At 54.1% G+C, this 20,594-nt stretch overlaps 1 protein-coding gene across 1 annotated transcript in view; it reads right to left on the bottom strand.

Annotated features, from left to right (window-relative positions):
* Positions 1-15,609, bottom strand: part of Efhd1 (EF-hand domain family member D1) — a 39,276-nt gene extending 23,667 nt beyond the window's left edge. The window contains exon 1 of the mRNA XM_013359118.3: positions 15,139-15,609. Coding sequence (XP_013214572.2) covers positions 15,139-15,485 — 347 coding nt within the window. The 5' untranslated portion in view covers positions 15,486-15,609. The remainder of the gene's footprint in view (positions 1-15,138) is intronic.
* Positions 15,610-20,594: the final 4,985 nt, after the last annotated feature.

The raw sequence follows: 20,594 nt of genomic DNA, 5'->3' as shown, positions 1-20,594 counted from the left end.
CTCACTGAGCATGCCCATCACCTGGAGAAGCCCCCAGCTTGCCTGAGTGAACCAGGAGATTCCTAGCCCCAGCCCCACGCGGCCAGCTACAGAGGAGACAGTGACCAGGGGACAAGGGCCGGTGTCCAGTGTCCACCCAGTTTCGGACCCCTCCTGAGTCCATGAATCACTTGTTCTTTTGGCTTCCACTGTGCAGAGCCCCTGGGCCTTCTTGGTTTTCACCTCACCAGAATAATCCTGCCACTAATGAGGAAAGAGAGAAGCCAGCAGCCTTTGTGTGCCCGAGGCTCAGCCATCAGAAACTCCCCGAGGGACCCCTGAGGTGGGGGTTCCCAGGAGGGTGGCAGTGCCCCAGAAAATGCCTAGAGCTGGGGGGTGGCTCACCCCAGCAACCACCAGGACCCCTGCTTCTCTCTACACAGAAGGGCCTTGTTAGGAACTCGGTGAGTTTTCAAGCAGCCAGGCGAGCCACTCCAAGCGCAGCTGGGACAAGGGCGTGGAACGGTTAGAACTTCAGAGTCTCCGCAAGCCTCCAGGTCTGCTGAGTGAGAGGACCTGCCCTCCACAGCTCCCGGTGGCCTCAGGCCCAGAGGGAGGCACCGCAGGCTACAGCTACCAGCAGGTGGTCCCTTTGGGGACCATCTGGGATCACCCTGTGGGTGTCCCTAACTGTGCCTATCTAGCAACCTCAGGGATTCCCCAAGGTCCCTCTGCCCAGTTCTGTTTCTGGCTTCCATCCTTCTTGCCGGTCCCCCTGGCTGTCACTCACCTGCTCTCCCTCCTTCCCATGTGATGCGGCAGGAACCGTGGGCGCTGGGGGAGGAAGGCAGAGCTCTGAGGGGTGAGGCGCCACAGCCTGGGCCCCACACTTCTGATTTCCACTCACTGGCTCCCTGCCACTCCCGGCTCAGGAGCTCCGGCCTCTCCCGTGCTCCAATCACTTGCTTCCTTCTCTGGCTCCCTCTGCACCTGGCTACCTGGGCCTCCAAGAGCCGAAGAAAAGCTCAGCCAGCCCCAGAGGCAGGCGGACACAGAACACGGGGCGAGAGTGCAGAGAGCAGGGGGCCCTGGGCGAGCGGAACCAACAGGGGGAGACAGCAGGGCCGAGGAGGGGGCCTCTGTCGCGGGTCCAGTCCTGTTGGGGTGCTGGAATGTCCACAAGGCACCCGGGAAGAGATCTGTCTTCCTCAGGCGCCTCCAGAGAGCCTCAAGCAGGGAGGCAGCTCCAGGCGACGGCTCCGGCTCAGAGACAGGCTGGGTCTCTTGGGGGCGGGGGCGAGTGGGCCACAGCAGGGCCCGGATGGGAGGGCGAACGCACAGGGCTGGAGGGGGCGGGAGGGTGTGGGGTGGCACGAGGATGGCATGGGCACAGGGCTGAACTCGGCTGCATCTGCTGCTGTGAAGCCAGGGCTTCAGGGCTCCCTTCTGGTAAATTCCTCTCCTTTTCTGGTAAAAGGCCAACATTTTGGCAGGCTGCAGGGGACCCGTGGAGTTTGGGACACCACCCTCCAATCAGCCACCACACCCTGTGCTTCCGTATGCTGTGTCTGGAAGTCCATAAAGACAGCCAGGGCAGGACAGAGCCCTCTACTCCAAGGACCCCCGTGAGCTCCGCACCCTGCAAGGCAGCAGGGGCAGCAGGGGCAGCACTACCCTTCTTCCACATCCACCTGTCCCAAAAGCATGCCTGGGAGTGCCCTCTTACCAGGGCTGTCACATGGATTCAGGGTGGTGGGTGACCACACAGGAGGGTCATTGACCACACCCACCTCCCCAGCCTTGTGCTCCAACTGGTCACTGGCAGCCCTGGGTACAGAGGGTTCGACTGCAAACAGACTGCCCACTGACACCAGCCACCCAGGATGGAAACAAAGCAAAGCAGCCCATGACCACCCCAAAGAAGCATCCCCACCAATAGCCCAAAGTGCTGCACACAGAAGCCAGAACCCCCCCGTGATGGCCAGGGAGGGGCTGGCCTCAGACAGCCTGATCCAGCAGTGCAAAGGTGCCGGGTGGCTGAGAAGTCCCTGCTCCTTCCAGGAAGGTGAAGCAGCAGGCAGGTGTGCGCTCTTGGCGTCACGTTCCCTGTCCAAAGTCCCAGCACCCTCACGTGCCAGAGTGGTGGCTCTGGGTGAGGCACTGGAGCTCTCTGGCATTTGATTCCTCCTTTGTCCAATTGTTGCCAACATCAAAGGCAAATAAGCGCCCCCCCCGCAGGGTGCCTGCGGAGCCATCCCTAAAGGTGGGGTGGGATAGGCACAGAGGCTTCTCCACCAGGGCTGGCTGCAGTACAGCAGAGGGAAGCCCACCCTGAGCTCTGCATACTTCCCCTGGGGGTCCAGCTGGGGAAACGCAGCTGGAGGCTCCTGGGAACTAGTCCTGGGACCGCCATAACACAGGGTTTCCACAGGCACTCCTTAGTGCCAGGCCCCAGCCCAGGCCCCCCTTGGACTTCCAAGCCCAGGAAGTCAGAGAAGCTGGGGTGGGCACTGGGCAGAGGTGGCAGAGCAGCAGAGAGAGCATCCCCAGAGGCGGAGGCCCTGCCCTGCCAGCCCAGTTCCATGTTGGGGCCCCGCTGCTCCAGGTAGGAAGGGAAAAGCTGCCCCACCCGCCCTCAGAGGCCCCCACTGCACCCACCCTTCCCTGCCAGCAGGACCCTGCTTCCTCCAGGCTGGCACCACCTTGAACCCAGCAGCCCTCACGTGGGGCCTGAACTAGTGACCTAATTAAAGCCCTGACTGTACACCTGAGTGAGTGGTCACTTGATCTTGGGGGCAACCTGAGAAGGTGGTCACTTTCCTTTTTCCACATCTCAGTTAACAGGCGTGTGCCCAAGTGGAGGTGTGGGCTCGCCTGCTTCCCTGGTGGTGATGAGGGTCCTGGCAGCTGCAGCCACAGAGCACAGAGATCTCTACAGAGGTCAAGGCTCCCAGCTGTGCATGGCGCTGAGTGGGCGCTGGGTGGGCCCTGCGGTGGGGTGGGGCCCCGCGGTGGGGTGGATCTGCAGAAAGGTTAGCTTGTTTCTGCTTTCCCAGGGAAAACTCTGGAGGATGTCGGGAGCTCCACAAGAATCAATAATAACTGATAGACTGAAATATAATCAACTGGAGAAGCTCTGAGGGAATTAGCCCAGTTGAGAGTGGAGACAGGCTGGGAGAACCAGTGAGAAAGAAGAATTCAACAGCCAGCTGGGGTGAGCCCTAAGGGGCAGCATGAGGAGCCTGACACCGTTTCATGGGCAATAGGGAGCCACTGAATGTTGTATGTTACCTCCAACTCACAGGGCGGCTGAAGAGGGAAACACAGTATCGAGGCCTGGGTGGTAACAAGGCCCTTCTGGGTACAACATTTAGGATGGACAGGAGAAGGCCAAGTATGAGGTAGGTGGTCTAGTGGGGCTTGCAGGCCACCTGCAGAGGCGGCACCAGCTCCCCTCTAGCTGGGGATGGGAATGTGAGGGAGGCTCCTGACGCAGAGGACTAGAGTGCAGGTAGCCTGGATCCGAATCCCAGCTCCACCACTTGAAAGAAGCATGGCACTGGGCCAGTCCCCTAGCTTGTCTGCGCCTCAGAGTGGGGGTACCAACAGCACCCACCTCAGAGGGCTGTGAGGAAGAGGTGGGTTACTGTGTGCACATGGCAGGAGTGGAGCCAGCACACGGTAAGTGCACGGCAGCTGCTGGGCTGTGCCCGGGAGCCCAGAGCTCAACATCCTCAGCTGTTCTGCGGGAGGGGGCATGAGGCATGCAGGGAGGGGCAGAGACTGTCACCGCCAAGGCCACGCTGGGCGGGATCCAAGGCCAGCATGGCTGATCCAAGGAGCTCACAAGTCCCCAGGGGGCCAAGAGCCGGGACTGTCAGCAGAAAGATATGTGGTGAGAGCTGCCCAAACACAGTTCGGTAGCAGTGCTGGGGGTGGGGACGTCTAACTCCAGCTTGGGGACAAGCTGCAGCCCTGGGGTGGAGGGTTCCTGGGTTGCTTCACCACCAGGAAAGGGCAGAAGGGCCAGCACACTGGAGGGAGCCCCTGAGACTCCACCCCGCCAGGCCGGCCCCAGCCTCTCCCTGGTCTACAACCAGGAACGGGCCTTGAGGCAGCTGCTGCTGTCGCTGGCAACCAGGTCTCATCTCCAAGACCAGCCTTAAGTCAGCAACTAAGGGCGCCAGGTTAGGAGAGTACACAAGGCCCCGGCCCGGCTCAGGGGAGCGCACCCGCCTAGCACCCGGGAGGCCCTGGTCCCATCCTCAGTCTCAAAAGCAAAAGACAAACCAGACACAGACACACACTCACACACACATACACACACACACACACACTCACTCACACACGTGCACCCTGGGCTTTTACAAAGACCTCCATGCTGAGAGAAGGCCCTTAACAATAGAATTCCAGGCCACCACTAAAGGAACAAGGTGACTCCCAGCCCCAAATGGCAGGCTGGCCGCAGGCACTCCCCACCTCTCCACCTGGAGCACCTTCTAAGGGAGAGGAAAGTCAGGGCATGGTGCCCATGATAACGAAGGGAACACAGGAGGTTTAGAGGGTGCTAGAAAGAAAGCGGAGGTGTCAGCACACACTCTCCACAGGCAGGAGGCAGGAGCAGACACGGAGAACCAGCTGGGCTCTCCAGAGAGGCAGGGTGGGTGGCCCACAGCGCCCACAATTCACAGAGTGGAAGGCAGCACAAGGCTAAAGTCGGGGGGTAATGAAGGATGGCCTAGGGAACAACTGACAGGGGTCCCACCAGCCCCAGGCAAGAGAACAGCACAGGGGATGGTCATCCATGACCATGACAGGAGCGTCCCAGAGGAAAGGCCTGCAGGAGCCCCCAGTGATGGGCTGCTCCTCCCATCTCTGGAATCCCCACCTGCCACCAAAAAGCCCCTCGGGTACACAAACTCAGCCAGACATGAGAGGCAGGCACAGTACGAAGGCCCCCCCATATTTCTTATTAACAGAACCCCCAGTGTAGACCACAGGGAAGGGGGCCTAACCCCAGCTCATGCAAAACCAGTGATGTCACCTTCCCTGGGCAGTCACTGGACTGCGACTGGGTGCTGGCCAACAGCACGACAGAGGCTGGTTTGGGGACACATCTGAGGAAGATCCTCCCCCCCCCCCCGATGTTTAAAAGAACCCAAAGTCTTTTCTATTTCTAGATTTTGCCTCTGCTAGGTATTGAGACAGAAACTCAGAATATTGAGATAATACTGAGTCTCTAAAGGGAAAAATGTCCCCTTGGGAATATGGAACTTTCCATCAGGCACAACCCGTGAGCCTGACAGCGGCACCCAAGGAAAGAGACCGTTAACCTGGTGCAGCTGACCCTGGCCCGATGGACCACCTGACTGCCAGGGACTGTGAGAGAAGCTCGCACCCGCGCCAGACCAGACCCCTAGTGGGCCAGACCCCTAGTGGGCAGGCGCCGTCTTGCTCAGTGTTTCCCACTCCCGAGGACATGCAGCGCACCGCACCGGGATCAGACATTCTCTACCTAATTCTGTGCCTAACGACAACCCAGCCCCCAGCCTGACTGTCCCTCTCTCCAGGGCTCGCTCTCACGCTCCCCTTTCTGGAAAAGCTCCTCCTCTCTCTGCTAACGCCTGACGCATCCCTAAATTCTTCCTGCAACCTGTCAAGAGCCTGGGAGATCCAAGTAGAGGTCTCCTCCGCCTCTGGAGACACCTCCTCAGACTTCCTTATGGTGACGGTACGGGATGGGGAACCTCACTATTTTGCCAGTAGCCCAGGAATGACACCAACACAGGGGCCTGTGGAATGCAGAGGAGTCCTTGATGACAGCAGCAACCCATTGCACCCAAGGCCATTCTTGTCCTTTGGACTCCCTATTACATGGGACAATATATTACTTTTTTTTTTTCCAGTATGGGGATGGAATCCAGGGGCACTCTACTGCTGAGCTACATCCGCAATCCTTTTTGATAATTTTAAATTTTTGAGACAGGGTCTCACTCAGTTGCTCATGCCGGTGGGCCTCAAACTTGTGATCCTCCTGCCTCAGCCTCTGGAGTAACTGGGATTCCAGGCATGTGCTCTTGTACCTGGTGGGATGATACATTTGTTCATTGATGAGTGAGTTTAGGGCAGGGTTTTCCATCCTTTGAGCCCAAGGTCTCCCAGTTAATACCTGGCAGAACATCACAGTCTCAACATTCTTTAAGAACATGCACCAGACCCAGCAACCTGGGAGGCTGAGGCAGGAGGATAACAAGTTGAAGACCAGCTCCAACAACTTAGTAAGATCCTGTCTCAAAAGAAAAAATAAAAGGGGCCAGGGATGTGGCTCAGTGGTAAAGTACTTGCCTAGCATGTGCAAGGACCTGGGCTCAATCCCCAGCACTGCAAACAAATAAAACACCACAACATAAGAACATGGACCAAGCCAGTTGGTATCAGCTTCCACTCTCTTAAGTTCTAAATACCTGTATTACTTTATAGGAAATCTTAAACAGGGAGCATTATACTCATTATTCTTTAATGATGAAAAATAATTAACTTTTATTTAAACTGCAAGATTCTTATCTCCTATTACCCTCCAAACCAGTGGACCTTTCCCTGGGTCCAGGGGCCACGTCTCAGCAGATGTGTGTGGACAGTGCCATACAAGATGTCTGAGGGTTTGAAGACTTGAGTTCAGGAACTGCAGCTCTTATCACGGGGCTCAAGGAGGCAAGTGCCCAAGGCCAAGTTCCACATGCCTCCAAATTAGCTTTCATTTTTCCTTTTCCTCTGGAGTTTTTAAACTCAAGCACACCTTGGGCTATTTCTCTGGGAAGGTGACCCACGGAGGATGCAAAAGCCACACCAGGAGCCCAGCCGGGGGCATCACCTGCCGGGCTTCCTTGGTGGACAGGAGAGGCAGACACAATTCTCATTCCTGCTCTGGTGCTAATCTCCCAGTGGCAGCTCTGGGGTCCCAGGATTACGACTTGGCCATATTGCACACCAAACTGAGGGGCTGTTTCCCTTTGGGACCTAAGGCCTGTCCCAGTGAGTGAAATCCCAGCCACGGGTGGGGATAAGGGCCAAGAGGTGAGGCAGGGGAAGAGTGAAGCCTCCCACAGATCCATGAGAGTCAGCATTCAGAAGATTCTGGAATTACTGCCTAGACGGGGCTGCATGGCTGTAACCCACCACACCGAGTCATTCCACACTGTCCAAGCGGCTGCTCTCACATAGCAATGGCAGAGTCAAGAGTGACCACAGGACTCCCAGGACCCATGAACCCAAGAAGATCTCCTAGCTGGCCCTTGACTGAACAGGTTGGCTCACTCCTGGCCTACAAGGAAACTTGAAGGCCTCTGAGCCCCGCCCCCAGCCTCCCGTGTGCCTTCAACTCCTCCAACTGCAAACCTCATGCCAGGAGCCAGGCCAGTCCCCTCCAATGACACTCAAGAGAAAGGGGCCTCGTGTGGTGGCACACAGCTATAATCCCAGCAACCCAGGAGGCTGAGGGAGGATGGTAAGTTCAAGGCTGGCCTCCACAACTGAGCAAGGCCCTGTCACAAATAAATAAATAAATAAGTAAAAGGGCTGGGGATGTGGCTCAGGGGTCAAGTGCCCCTGGGCTCAATCCCAGGTAACAAACAAATAAACAAACAAAAAAGGCTCACAGCCTTGAAAGATAGTTTTTCCCATTTCTCAACAACTCCAGGCCTAGGAGAGCTCGCTCTTCCCTACAGCTATAGCTTCCTTTCCCTGAGTCCTCACTGCCACCTGCTGCCACCTAAGGCCAAGCCAGCTACCACCATGGGTCAGGTCTCAGCCTCCATCTTGTCTTAGAAGGTTCGTCCCCAAGGTCTTCGCTTCTGCCTCTTCTCGGGGCCTGAATCCACTCTCAGTGCTGGTAGCCACTCTTCCCTCGCTGTGTTCAGAATGACCACGACCCCTGGCCTTGAATGCTGCTGCCTGAGGTCATACTGCCCGTGTCCAGCCCACATCCACCATCTTCGCAGGGTCTACAGTCATGCTAGCTCCAGCCCACTGGGCTAGGGTGCAGCTCAATGGCAGAGCACTTATCTAGCCTGCATGGGGCTCTATTTGGTCCCCAGCACTGCAAAAAAAACCCAAACGAAACAAAACAAAAACTTGACTAACTGCTTTCAATCACTCCATTTAAAAGTCTTGTCACTTAAATTCTCATAAAATGTGATATTGAGGAGCCTTGACTGAGAGCAAGGTGGGGAGCAAGGTGGGGGGCAAGGGAAACTCCTACGGAGAAGAAGGCCAGCAGCCCAGGGCGCCTCTGCCCGCAGCTCATTATTCACAGGTGCAGGAAGATGAAAGCACCCAGTGCTTAAACCAAGGCGGGGTCCTCCTGCCAGGGACCACGTCCCTAAACAGAGGACCAGCCTGGGGCTGCACCCTCAGAAATTCAGACCAGCTCTGGATCCAAAAGGACCTCTGGATCAGTCCAGGGTAATTAAAGTTTCCTGTCTAACCTTGACTCCCTCAATTCAAAATAATCAAATGTACAGAGAGAGAAGTTCAAATCCAAGGTGAATCACTGGCGACGGAGGCTACCATCAGGAAGAGTCAAAGTCCTTGCCTATCTCCAAGGAGAAGAAAAGCGTTTACCTTCCATTTATTTCCGTCCACCTTCTACTTTTTTTCCCCTTCGGTGCTGGGATGTTCGGGGCCCAGGCTGCAAGATCCTCAGCGCGAGCTCTACCCCCCAGCCCCCTCCTTCCCATCTTTAAAGCCAATTCCCTCAGAAGATCAGGGTCTCAACATGCGGGTGCCTCCCTCCGCCTCCCTGGAAAAGCTCCCTAGAGGGCAAATCCCCAGTTTTCCAACGTCCACCGCTTTTGGAGGCGTGGGGTGTAGCCCAGGAGTAGAGCCCGTGCTTAGCATGTGCGAGGCCCAGGGTTCAATTCCTGGAACCAAAAATGCCCCAGCGGTCTATGCCCCTTTCTTCCTTCCTCCCTCCTAGACAAGACCAAAGAGGATAAGAAGAAACGGGGTGGGGGTGAGGAATGAAGAACCCACCCTCCGGCCTCCAGTGCTGTGGGACAGTGGCGTTGGCAGGGGATCCATGACATCACCATCTCGGATTTTTAATAAAAAGGCAACCTTCCCAGGCAGAACGCTCTTCTCCCCACCCTCTCTTTGGGGAATAGACAAGCTTGCTGCATGCTGCAGAAACACCAGAGCTGCACTCCAAGGTGCTACGTTTGGGTCCTGCCTTTAAGTGACTGTCCTCATTACCTCCTTCTGAAAGGGGCCTCTGGACCAGTCCAGGGTAATTAAAGTTTCCTGTCTAACCTCGACTGCCCGGCCAGCTCAGCTCAAATTTCAGCCTTCAACACGCTCTGCAGAGTCAGTTTCTTTTAAAATCAGGCCACTATTCTCTTCTCCCAGCCCCGGTATCCAGTGACACACTTGGAAATGGAGAGGAAACCTTCTCTGGCCAGGCTGATGATGCTCCTGGCTTCCCACACTCATTAGAAGGTTCTTTCTTCTACAACATACTGTTTAGGAGCAGGCTCATTTGTGTCAGGTCCTAGGGACACAAAGATAAGCCACAGCCACGCTAAGTCCCCAGGCTGGGAAGGATCTATTTTGTTTTTTCATAAATTTCTTTATTTTTATGTGGTGCTGCGGATTGAACCCAGTGCCTCACACGTGCTAGGCAAGCGCTCTACCGCCGAGCCACAACCCCATCCATTTTTGTTTGGAAGCCTAGAAAATGTAAGAAATCTGCAAGCCACATTCGTTAAATTAAGAAAATCCAATTTAAAAGACCAAAGATGTTCTGCCGTGTCTGCGTGACAATCCAGCCCCCCTTTCCAACAACAAAAAGAATGGGTGTGCTTTGTGTAGTGGTCTCATCAGGTTACCCACTCCAAGGGCCCCATGTACTAGGCGACATCAGAATGTGAATCTAGAAACTGCTGAAAAGTGAAATTCTTGCTGAAACTAAGTGTGCGCCCCGCAGGGCTGGAACTCAGTTCCGCTGGGTTTGTCTTGTAGCTGGGCAGCAAGTCCATCTGAATCAGGGTGGGGAAGACTGGTTCTCCATGGGGTGGGGGGTGGGGGGGCAGGGAGGCTCAGGCTGGCTTTGGAGAAGTCTGAGATTCTGATCTTCCTAAATCAAGGTCCTCCTGGGAAGGTCTTCCCGTCTCCAGAGACATTGCCACCAGGACTGGAAAGCTCTGCTCATTTGCTGTGCTGGGTTGAAGAGCGTCCCCCCAGAATTCATGTCTACCCACAACTTCACAATGTGACCATCTCTGGAAACAGAATCTTTGCAGATATAAATGTGATCAAGATGAAGTTACGCTGGACCAGGATGGGCCCTGACTCCGGCAACTGATGTCCTTATAAGAAAGGCTAAGTGAAGACAGAGACGAAGATAGGGAGAGAGCACCAGGTGACCACAGGGGCAGAGCTGAAGTGCTGCCTCTGTAAACCAGGGCATGCCAAGCACTGCCAGCAGCCCCCAGAGGCGAGGAGGGAGGCAAGGAAGGACCAGAGCCTCCGGAGTACGCAGGACCCACCCAGGCCTTGGTTGAAGACTGTTAGCTGCCAGAACCAAGAGAATGGCCTCTGCTGTGTTAAGCTCCCAGCATGCGGCACTCTGTTCAAAAACACCAGAAAACACATGTGCTGACTCAGCACTGGAACTAGTGGTCCCTTCAAAGGACTCTGAAAGGAACAGGTAACCCCCCGAGTGACCAGGCCACCACTCCACAGCTCAAGCAGAAGTTCAATCAACTTCAAAGGAAAAATGAGACTGGCAAAGTAAGTTATTTAAAAAAGGACAACACAAAACTTCCCCAAATTACAGCTCTGGACGCTCACCAGCCCAGTAACTCAGGAGGCCGAGGCAGAAGGATCAAGATCAGAAGGATCAGAGTGCAAGGCCAGCGTCAGCAATTAGCGAGATCCTCCTCACAAAACAAAAACCTACAAAAGGGCCAGGGATGTAGCTCAGTGGCAGCACGCCCCGGGTCCCATCCCCAGTACCACCACACACACACACACACACACACACACACACACACACACACACACACTTACAGCTATGTGACATTCTGAAAATCAGTGACTAAAACTGACTAGGCCTCCAACGTAAGCCAAGCACTGAGCCAACTGCTTCATGCAAGTTAATTTACTGAATCCCCTGAAGGAGAGGTGGTCCTATTCTATTCCCACTTAACAGAAGGGGTACCTGAAGCAAGAGAGCTTTTAACCTCGTGCTCCAGGGAGCAAGGGGTGGGACCAGAGTGTGAACCTGGGAAGCCTGGACCCCAGCCCTGGTCCTCACAGTCACCCGGGACTGCTTTGCCATGAGTAAAATTCAGAAAGAAACCCACAGTGTAACAAGTTGGTCTGTTGTATGTTCTTTTTTTTTCTTTCTTTCTTTCTTTCTTTGTTGGTACCAGGATTGAACTCAGGAGCACCCAACCACTGAGCCACATCCCCAGCCTTATTTTGTGTTTTATTTAGAGACAGGGTCTCACTGAGTTGCTTAAGGCCTCGCTTTTGCTGAGGCTGGCTTTAAACTCATGATCCTCTTGCCTCAATCTCCCAAATGGCTGGGATTACAGGTGAGCACCACCACCCCCAGCTGTGTTGTATGTTCTTTAACTTTTTTTTTTTTTTTTTTTTGGCACAGAAACCAAAGGGAAATGAAGGAGAGAACATGCTCAGGTCTCGGGCAGAGGCACCGCGGGGACCAGCTGGCTGGTTGGACACCACCACACAGCCTGAGCAAGAAGGCCTTGGCATGAGTGCCACTGGCCTCAGGGGAAGTGCAGGCTGCAGAGGGACCCAAGGCCTGGGCAGGGGTTTCCTTCCTGGCCAGCAGCCAGTGGTCAAGTCAGCTGCAGATATATCCGTGTGGTTGGTGCAAGAGAAGCCTTTGGGGGGGGGGGCTGTGGCACATCCACATGGGGGAAACCTGGGAAAAGGGAGCCACCAAGCCTGCACACTGTTTCTAATTTTTTTCTTTAAAAAAGCTCTTTTAAAAAACAGTAGACAGAGGAAGAGGAAACCCCGGGGTTCAGTAAGTATCCTGGCTGGGCCACAGGCAAAGCTGGGACCACAGAAGTCATTAGCAACAGAGGGCCAGCTACAGGACAGGTGATCCGGCCCAGCCTGCATGCCACCCAGTATCAAGCTCCATAGCAGCTCTTCCTGGTATGTGTGGGTGGGGGGGGACCTGGAGCTTGCCCTGGCCTGGGCAAGGGCGGGGCGGGGCACACAGGGGACTGGTATGACCTAGCCACCACAGGCACTGCAGGCACTTCAGAAGACCAGGGCTTGTCCATCAACTGCGGTCACAGTCACATGGCCTCTATGAGGGGAATGAGGGCTACAACCAGATACACAGGAAATGTCCAGACAGCAAACTCATCCAGAATGGGGAGACCCGATGGGGTGGCAGGAGGAGAGGGAAGAGATTCAGTGGTTGCTCAGGTACACACATCAGCAGGAGCCCCCTGAGAGAAAGACAAGGAGCCAGCTGGGGGATCCTGGGGTTCACGGATGAATAGGGTAGTCTGGGATTACGTAGAGCTGTGGCAGAGCTGTGGCAGAGCTGTGGCGCTTGAAGGTAAGGCAGGGAGGGGAGAACAGGCGGTCAGGGTCTGGGAAAACTTCAGCTATGAACACGTGCCCCGCTTCAAGGGTTGGGGGCACAAGGTGGCCTGGCCCTGACTACAGCAGTCGGTTAGGAGCCAACAAGAAACAATAGCAGTCAAGAACAGTGGTGCATAACTGTAATCCCAGCATCTCAGGAGGCTGAGGCAGGAGGATCACAAGTTCAAGGCCAGCTTCAGCAAATATCGAGGCCCTAAGCAACTTAGTGAGACCTTCTCAAAAAATAAACAGGGCTGGGGATGTAGCTCAGTGGCATAGCACCCTTGGTTTCAATCCCTAGGGCCAAAAAAAAATTTAAATTTAAAAGGGTTAGGGACCTAGCTCAGGGTAGAGTGACCCTGGATTCAATCTCCAGTACAGTGCTAGAGAAAGAGGGGGAGAGAGGGAAAGGGGAGAGAGGGAGAGAGGGAGAGAGGGAGAGAGGGAGAGAGGGAGAGAGGGAGAGAGAGAGAGAGAGAGAGAGGGGAAGAGAGGGAGAGGGAGAGAGGGGGAGAGAGGCAGAGAGAGAGGAAGAGATGGAGACAACTGTAAAGCTACCTTCCTTGCAAATAAGTGACACACCAAGGCCTCTGCCGTGGATGCTCTTTCCCAGTGGACTTACTGGAGCTGCTGTGGCCACACTGCCAACACCAGGGATGAGCTACTTTAGAATAAGGAAAACACAGAGAGGGAGTGGCTTTAAAAAATAGAAACAAGGGCTGGATGTGGGTAGCTCAGTGGTAGAGTGTGTTCTTAGCATTTGAGAGATCCTGGGTTCAACCCATCCCACTGCACCAAAATAAAGGAAGAAAAAGAAAAAGAAAGAGAAACAAAGCTTGGATGGCATCTTTTGAGCTCCTAGATCCAGCCATACTTGAAGCTGATGCTGGCTTTTTAGTTTCAGGAGCCAAATAATTCCCCTTTTGTTTATGCCAATATTTGTTGCAAGTGACAGAAGACCCAACCAATGTCATAGCTCAAAAGAAATACTATGCAAGGTTCCTGTATGCTCTGTCGGGACCCCAGATCGCCTACTGTCTTCCTCTTAGCTTGACACAGAACGCTGGTCCAGCACCTGTTTTCTCACAGAGGCCACCTTGCTTGGTCTCCCAGGGCTCTCCCACCGGCTGGTCTTCCCTGCATTACTCTTAGGCAGCTAACAAACTTATCCTTCCTAAGACGGTTTTGCAGGAAGAGTGAAAGAAATGAAGGAGAGAGGTAGAAACTCAAATGATCACACAGCAATCTGAAAATGAAGGTCCGTCCCAGACGCCCTCCCTGAATCTGTCAAGGCCAGAGCAGTCTTCCCCTGAAAAGCAATGACCACAAATAAATCCCGGGGGGCGGACCGACCAGCCTCACAGACAGCTTTTCCACCTTGGCCCAGTCCATTCTTTGTCCCCAACTCCGTCTTTCCGAATTGCCCAAACGGACCCTGGAAGCCAGGAACAGAGAAATCTAGGTGTCAGGGAGGCTCCCAGGTGCCGCCTCGGTAGCCTTCAGAACAGGGGCAGTGCAGGCTCCCTGCCCCACAACGCCCGCCACAGCGCCTTTAAATAGAACCTCCTCTCAGAGGACAAACACATTCCAGGCGCTTTTAAAGACGCCCCGGCAGGACCTGGCCGGCGGCCTGCGCTCCCCCAGTAATTTTTCCGGTCTCGGCCCAATTCTGGAAATAATATTAATAGCTCGGTAGGAGCTTACGGTGTGCAAAATACTTGATGGCCTTAAAAGGCAAGGGACTATTACTGCTCCCACTCTCCAGATGAGAAGAGTGAGGACAGGGAGGTCCCAGGCAACAAGTCCCTTCGTGCCGCCTCTTTCGCCGGGTGTGCGGGCTCCAGGTGCCCCAGGTGGGCGATCCTCCGCTCACTATCTAGCAAGGCGCAAATGCAGCCAGCGGCCAAGGCCGGTTCTGACCCACACCTCGGGCCCCACAGGCAGGAAGCGGGGAGCCACCTGGCGACGCCCCCAGGAGGCTCCCGCGCCGCTCCGCGCTCCCGGGAGCTGCTAGGTCTCCTGGGAGCCTAAGGCTCCAGCTCTCAGCTCGCGGGTACCTGGGACCCCGCGGCGGCCAAGCATTCACTTTCCCCTTTTGTTTTAAAAGACAAAAGGACGTCAGGGGCTAGTTCCCCTAGGGGATGTAGATGGAGCTGGCAGGTGAGGCGCCCCGGCGCGGCTCCTTTCCTAGAAGTGGGGCTCAATGCGATCTCGGGACCTGCGCGCGGAGGGGGCGGAACCCGCCCCGGAGCCAGGGACACCCGCTTGGTGGCCCCAGGGCAACTTCTGGGTTCGGTCCGGGTGCAAAGGGCTCCCGCTCTCAGACTCCCGGCGGGAAGGTCCCTCCACCGCGCGGGGAGAGACCGGCGCGCAGGACCCGGCTTCGCTGGCTCAAACGCTAAGGGCACCCCGGGGCCCCTGCACCTCCTTCCTGCCCCGGCTGCCCCTCCTCCCGGACCCCTGCCCTCCTCCGGGGTCCTGGGCCCGGCCCCCGGGGGCGCAGCGCACGGGGCGCACGGCGCGGGCGCTCACAGTTTGAACTTGCTCTCCAGGTCCTTGATGAGGCGCCGGCTGAACTCCGGGAACTCCGTGTAGGGGTTGAAGACCCTGCAGCGGCGGGGCCGCGCCGCGCCCTCGTTGATGTCCAGCCGCCGGCTCAGCTGGGCGCTCAGCTCCGCGCCAGCGCTGGCTGTGGGCGCTCTGGCGGGCGGCTCGGGCTCGGGCTCGGGCTCGGGCTCGGGCTCAGGCTCGGGCTCGGGCTCCAGCATCGGGGCTGGAACGGCGAGGGGCGCAGGCTGGGGGTCGCCCTGGCCGCCTTCCTCAGCTTCCTGGAGCCGCAGCCGGCGCTGCAGCTTGCGCGCCAGCTCCTCGCTGGCCATGCTGGCGGATCCGGGACGTGGGGACGCTTGTCCAGGCGCGGGGACCGGGCGGGCGGCGCGCTCCTCCCAGGCTCGAGGCTCCGCGACACTCCGCCGAGACGGCAGGGGCTCGGCGGTTGGGAGGAACCGCGGGCGGGCGGGGCGGGCAGGGCGGAGCCGCAGACTTAAGGAGGCGCCGGTGCTCGGGGACCGTCAGCCGGGCGGGAGGCCCTGGGCGTCTTCGCGTCCCGCCGACCGCGTCTCTCCTCTCCCCGGCTGGGGCCGGGAGGCTGACCGCTCGCCCGCTTCGGGCGTGAACCCCGGGATCGACTCCGACCTTGCCGCCAGCGTCTGCTCCTGGGGAGCCCGGCGACCCCGTGGTCCCCCGGGGAAACGATAGCGGTCAAAATTTTCCCGACCGTTCGTTTCTAGCCCCCATGAAGTGTCCCGGACTGAGGAGCTCGCGGCTTGGGACAGACTGGGGGGAGGGGAGGTGAGCACCCCTGGTGACACCGCGTGCCCCCACCTGTCCCGAGGTCCTGGAGTAGGAGGCTCCAGCAGGGAGTGTGGGGCGGGAGAGCTGCGTTTCAAACACCCATGGAGGGGCTGGGGAGCAGCTTAGAGGAGGACCACTCGCCCAGCATGCCTGAGGCCCTGGGCTTGATTCCCAGCAGACACACCCGCACGCACAACCCAAAACAAGGCCTGGGGCGGTGCAGCAGGATCTGTAATCCCAGCCACTCCGGAGGCTGAGGCAGGAAGATCTCAAATTCAAGGCCAGCTTCAGCAGATTAATTAAGCGAGATCCTATCTCGAAAAATCAGAAGAGCTGACGATATAGCTCGAGGGTAAAGTACCCTTGGGATCAGTCCCCAGCACAAAATAAATAAAAAATTTTAAAAGCACCTCACCCACTGAAAAGAAGTTTTTCCAAAACATGCTAAAAATATTAAAAGCAAATAAACAGAAGAAGTTTTGGTTCCCCTGGAGGTAAAAGACCAGCTCAGCTGCAGGAGCTCTGGACCTATTTGGTTTGCTTTGCTTTGTTTTGGGTGAAACACACAAGAAGAAAAAGAAAAAACTTGAAAATAAGCAACAGTTTAAACAAGAGGGTAAAAACAAGTACAGTCGTCATTCTCCCCAAGGAAGCTGATGATCATGACGGTTACATCACCCAAGCACTGAGAAGAATCTTGTAAACACAGGGCGGGCTCAACTCAGACCCTAGCAGGCTGAGCACATGTCTATGACTATTTGGCCTGGAAACTTGAGCCAGGGTCCAGCCTCTGTCATGTGCATCCTATATGACACGTTGGGGACAAAGGAGATGGGGAGCATATATGCCTGTAATTAAAATGTTATTTCAGGGCTGTGGAGTGCAACTCAGGGGCAGAGCAACATACTTAGCATGCACCAAGTCCTGAGTTAGATCTCTAGCACCCAGGAGCAGTGGCTGACGCCTGTAATCCCAGCACTCAGGAGGTTCACAAGTTCAAAGTTAGCCTCAGCAATTTATTGACGCCCCAAGCAATTTAGCAAGACCCTGTCTCAACATAAAATACAAAAAGGGCTTAGGGTGTTGCTCAGTGGTTAAGTGCTTCTGGGTTCAATCCCTGATACCAATAAATAAATAACTTTAAAACCAACATAGCATAAACATATCTTTAACATCCCAACTAATTCTTTTTAACTGTTGTGTGAAACAGGTTTTGTGCATGAAATGGACAAACCTATTACAAGGTGCTGCAATTCCTAACCCGGTGGAGGTGACCAGCAGGTCTGCTTTGTTGTCACATCTGTTTTGAGCATTTTATGTGATATCCTTGACCAAATGTTTTTTAAAATTTTATAGACTCTATTAACAAGAAACTCTGCGTGAGGGCTGGGGCTATAGCTCAGTGGTAGAGCGCCTACCTTGCACGTGTGAGGCAGTGGCTTTGATCCTCAGCACTATATAAAACTAAATAGATATTGTGTCCAACTACAACTAAAAAATATTTTTTAAAAAGAAACTTGCATGAATAGGCAATAACATTTTAAAACCACATTTACATGCTAAAATTTATGCTTGCTCACATGAAAGAATTTAAAAGCTCTCCCTTGTCTTTCAACTTCCAAACATAATGTTGAAAATTCTTCAGTGAATGAGAGTGAGTTTTGAACAAAATTCCATTTTTTCATTTGAGTGTTTCCAAATGAGGAAGCGCTTTTGCATAATGCACATGTGTGATGTGAACAGTCACTGGGTACCATTCAAAGGCACATTCCCTGCAGGGAGCAGAGATCAGGGGCTGTGTCCACCAGCAAACCCCAGCCTCCCTACCACTGACATAGGGGTGGGAGACAGGACACCCTCTACGCTGTGTCCCACCCCTGACAGCAATTATTCACCAGGCAACGCTGGCTACCCCTGAGGATGAACTCAATGTGTCACCAGTGACTACTCCAGGTGGCCATAGTCATGGCCATCCCAGACACCCCCCAGCACGCCTTCTTTAACGTCCAGGGTGTGTGCCTGACAAGGAACTAAGCATGATCCCTGATGATGGACCAAGATCACTCTTTCTTTTAAGTGTGACTTATATTTTGTAACATAAGCTTCAATATATAGAAGAAAACCAAAAGGACCAAGTTATTAACAGTTGTTTTTAAAAATTCTTATTTTTCAGAATTTCCTATAATGAATATATAGAACTGTAAGAAAATAATTGTTTACAATGAGGAAGTGGACTTCTTGCTGGCAGCGTTTGTCTTGTTGTGAACCCATGAGCTCATTTATTGCACTAATGTTCTTTTGGTGTAGTTAAAGGAGCTTCTACCTTTTGTGGGGAAAACCAAATCATTGGTTTAATTCTAAGACTTCATGTTCATTTTTACCACTGTGTAACAAACCATTCCCACACTTCCTATATTCGGCTCACAGATCTGCAGCTGGGGCAGATCTGGGTGGGGAAATCTCTCCTGGAGTCCACTTCGTGAAAGCAGGGGCAGCACCCAGGCTGGGCTGGGGAATGCCCTGAAGACTTGTCCTCACATGTCTGGGGCCTGATGCTGCCGATGGGTGGCCCCTCTCTGGGGCTGTTTGCTGGAGTGCCTAGACAGGATTCCGAGCTTCCTGAGGCTTAATTACACTGTGGAAACTGAACACATGTGAAAAACTCTTCGCACCCTGTTACCTAAAAATCTATTGCTCTCAGGAGGAGGTTCCTGGAGGGTAGCATGCCAAGAGAGGTCAGGAAGCACTGCATCCCTTCTCCATACCTGGCCCTGTGCACCTCTCCATCTCTATCCTTTATCCTTTATAATCAAAGGATTTTTTTAATATTTATTTTTTAGCTGTAGTTGGACACAATACCTTTATTTCACTTATTTATTTTTATGTGGTGCTGAGGATCGAACCCAGGGTCCCGCATGTGCTAGGCTAGAGCTCTACCACTGAGCCATAACCCCAGCCCCCACTGAACCCTTTTTTATGTTCTATTTTGAGATAGGGTCTTGCAAAGTTGCTGAGGCTGGCCTGGAACTTGCCATCCTCCTGCCTCAGTCTTCTGAGTTGCTGGGAATACAGGCACGCACCACCATACCCAGCTGTGGACCACTTCTTAAGGATCTCTCTAGTTCACTCTCTCAGCCACCCCCTTTTTTTGTAATGCTGGAATTGAATCCAGGGCTTCATGCATCCTAGGCAAGCAATCTACCACTGAGCTACATCCGAAGCCTTTTAAATTTAATTTTGCCAGGTGCATTGGTGCATGCCTATAACCTCAGCAAGTTGAGAGGTTGAAGAGGGGGATGGCCAAGTTCAAGACCAGCTTCAGCAATGTAGCAATATCCTCAGCAACATGGCAAGACCCTGTCTCAAAATATAAAATAAAAAGGGCTGGGGCCAGGGCAATGGCACACACCTGTAATCCCAGCACCTTGGGAGGCTGAGACAGGAGAATCGAAAATTCAAAGCCAGCCTCAGCAACAGTGAGGCACTAAGCAACTCAGTGAGATCCTGTCTCTAAATAAAATACAAAATAGGGCTGGAGTGTGGCTCAGTGGTTGAGTGCCCTTGAGTTCAATCCCCGGTATCCAAAAATAAGGGGGGGGGCACTGGGGATGTAATTCATTGGTAGGGCACCCCAGGGTTCAATCCCCAGTACTGAGGGGGAAAAAAGTTCAATCAAAAAGTGTTAGCAGTATAGTCAGTCAGGTGAGACGTGGGGGTCAAGAGGATGCCTGCAACAGGAAGATGAGGGGGTTCTGAGCTCCTGTAATGCTCTGGTTGGCAACTGTATGAGTGGTTCACTTTGCACAATAACATCAAGCAAGAATCTCCTGATATGTGGACTTTTCTGCATCTGTGTCTGTGTAGTTTCACAATTTGGCCACAAATTAAAAACATACCCCCTGACCCCACCTGTCATCATCTAGACCCACTTATCAGAAGTTTCTCTTCATTTCTGCCTACTCTTTTACAGCGTAACTGCACACTAAAGCCAGCTAGGAATGCACAAACCCTTCCTTCCAGAACTCCCTAGTCCCAAGTTACAGGATCACACCTGGAAGGGTTCTTGCCAGAAATACCACAACAAAAATCAACACGGATTGCTAAGCAAACCCAGAAGCGTTGATCACCGGCGTCTCGTTTGGATCCACCACGCTGCGGCTGTCACTGAGCCACGTCTAGGAGATAAGATGTGCACATCCCACACTCCAGAAGAGGCTCCTCTCCAAAACTCTGGAGCTAAGGCACCTTCCTGCTGGTATCCACGTCCCTGCCTTTGAAAAATCATATAAAATATTCACGCCTAGGGTTAAGGGTGCCGTGGTCACTGAAGGCATGAGTCAACCACCTGCCAACAATGCCCACCTGCTGCCAATAACCGTCTTTCTCTGTTACTCTGCCTCTCGTTCATTGACTCTCCAAGGTGGCAGCAAACTGAACCTTTCGCTTACAACATGATTTGGGCTCCTACAACCGAAAGGTAGGATCTGCGCCCATCTCTCTCTCCTCTCTCTCTCTCTCTCTCTCTCTCTCTCTCTCTCTCTCTCTCTCTCTCTCTCTCAAATATTTATAGTTGTAGATGGACACAATACCTTCATTTTATTTTTTTTAGGTGATGCCAAGGATCAAACCTATGC

This window comes from Ictidomys tridecemlineatus, chromosome 7 (assembly GCF_052094955.1).
Source record: "Ictidomys tridecemlineatus isolate mIctTri1 chromosome 7, mIctTri1.hap1, whole genome shotgun sequence".
NCBI classification, from domain to species: domain Eukaryota; kingdom Metazoa; phylum Chordata; class Mammalia; order Rodentia; family Sciuridae; genus Ictidomys; species Ictidomys tridecemlineatus.
Note: the sequence above shows the minus strand (reverse complement) of the source record. Positions and strands in the feature narration are given on the sequence as shown.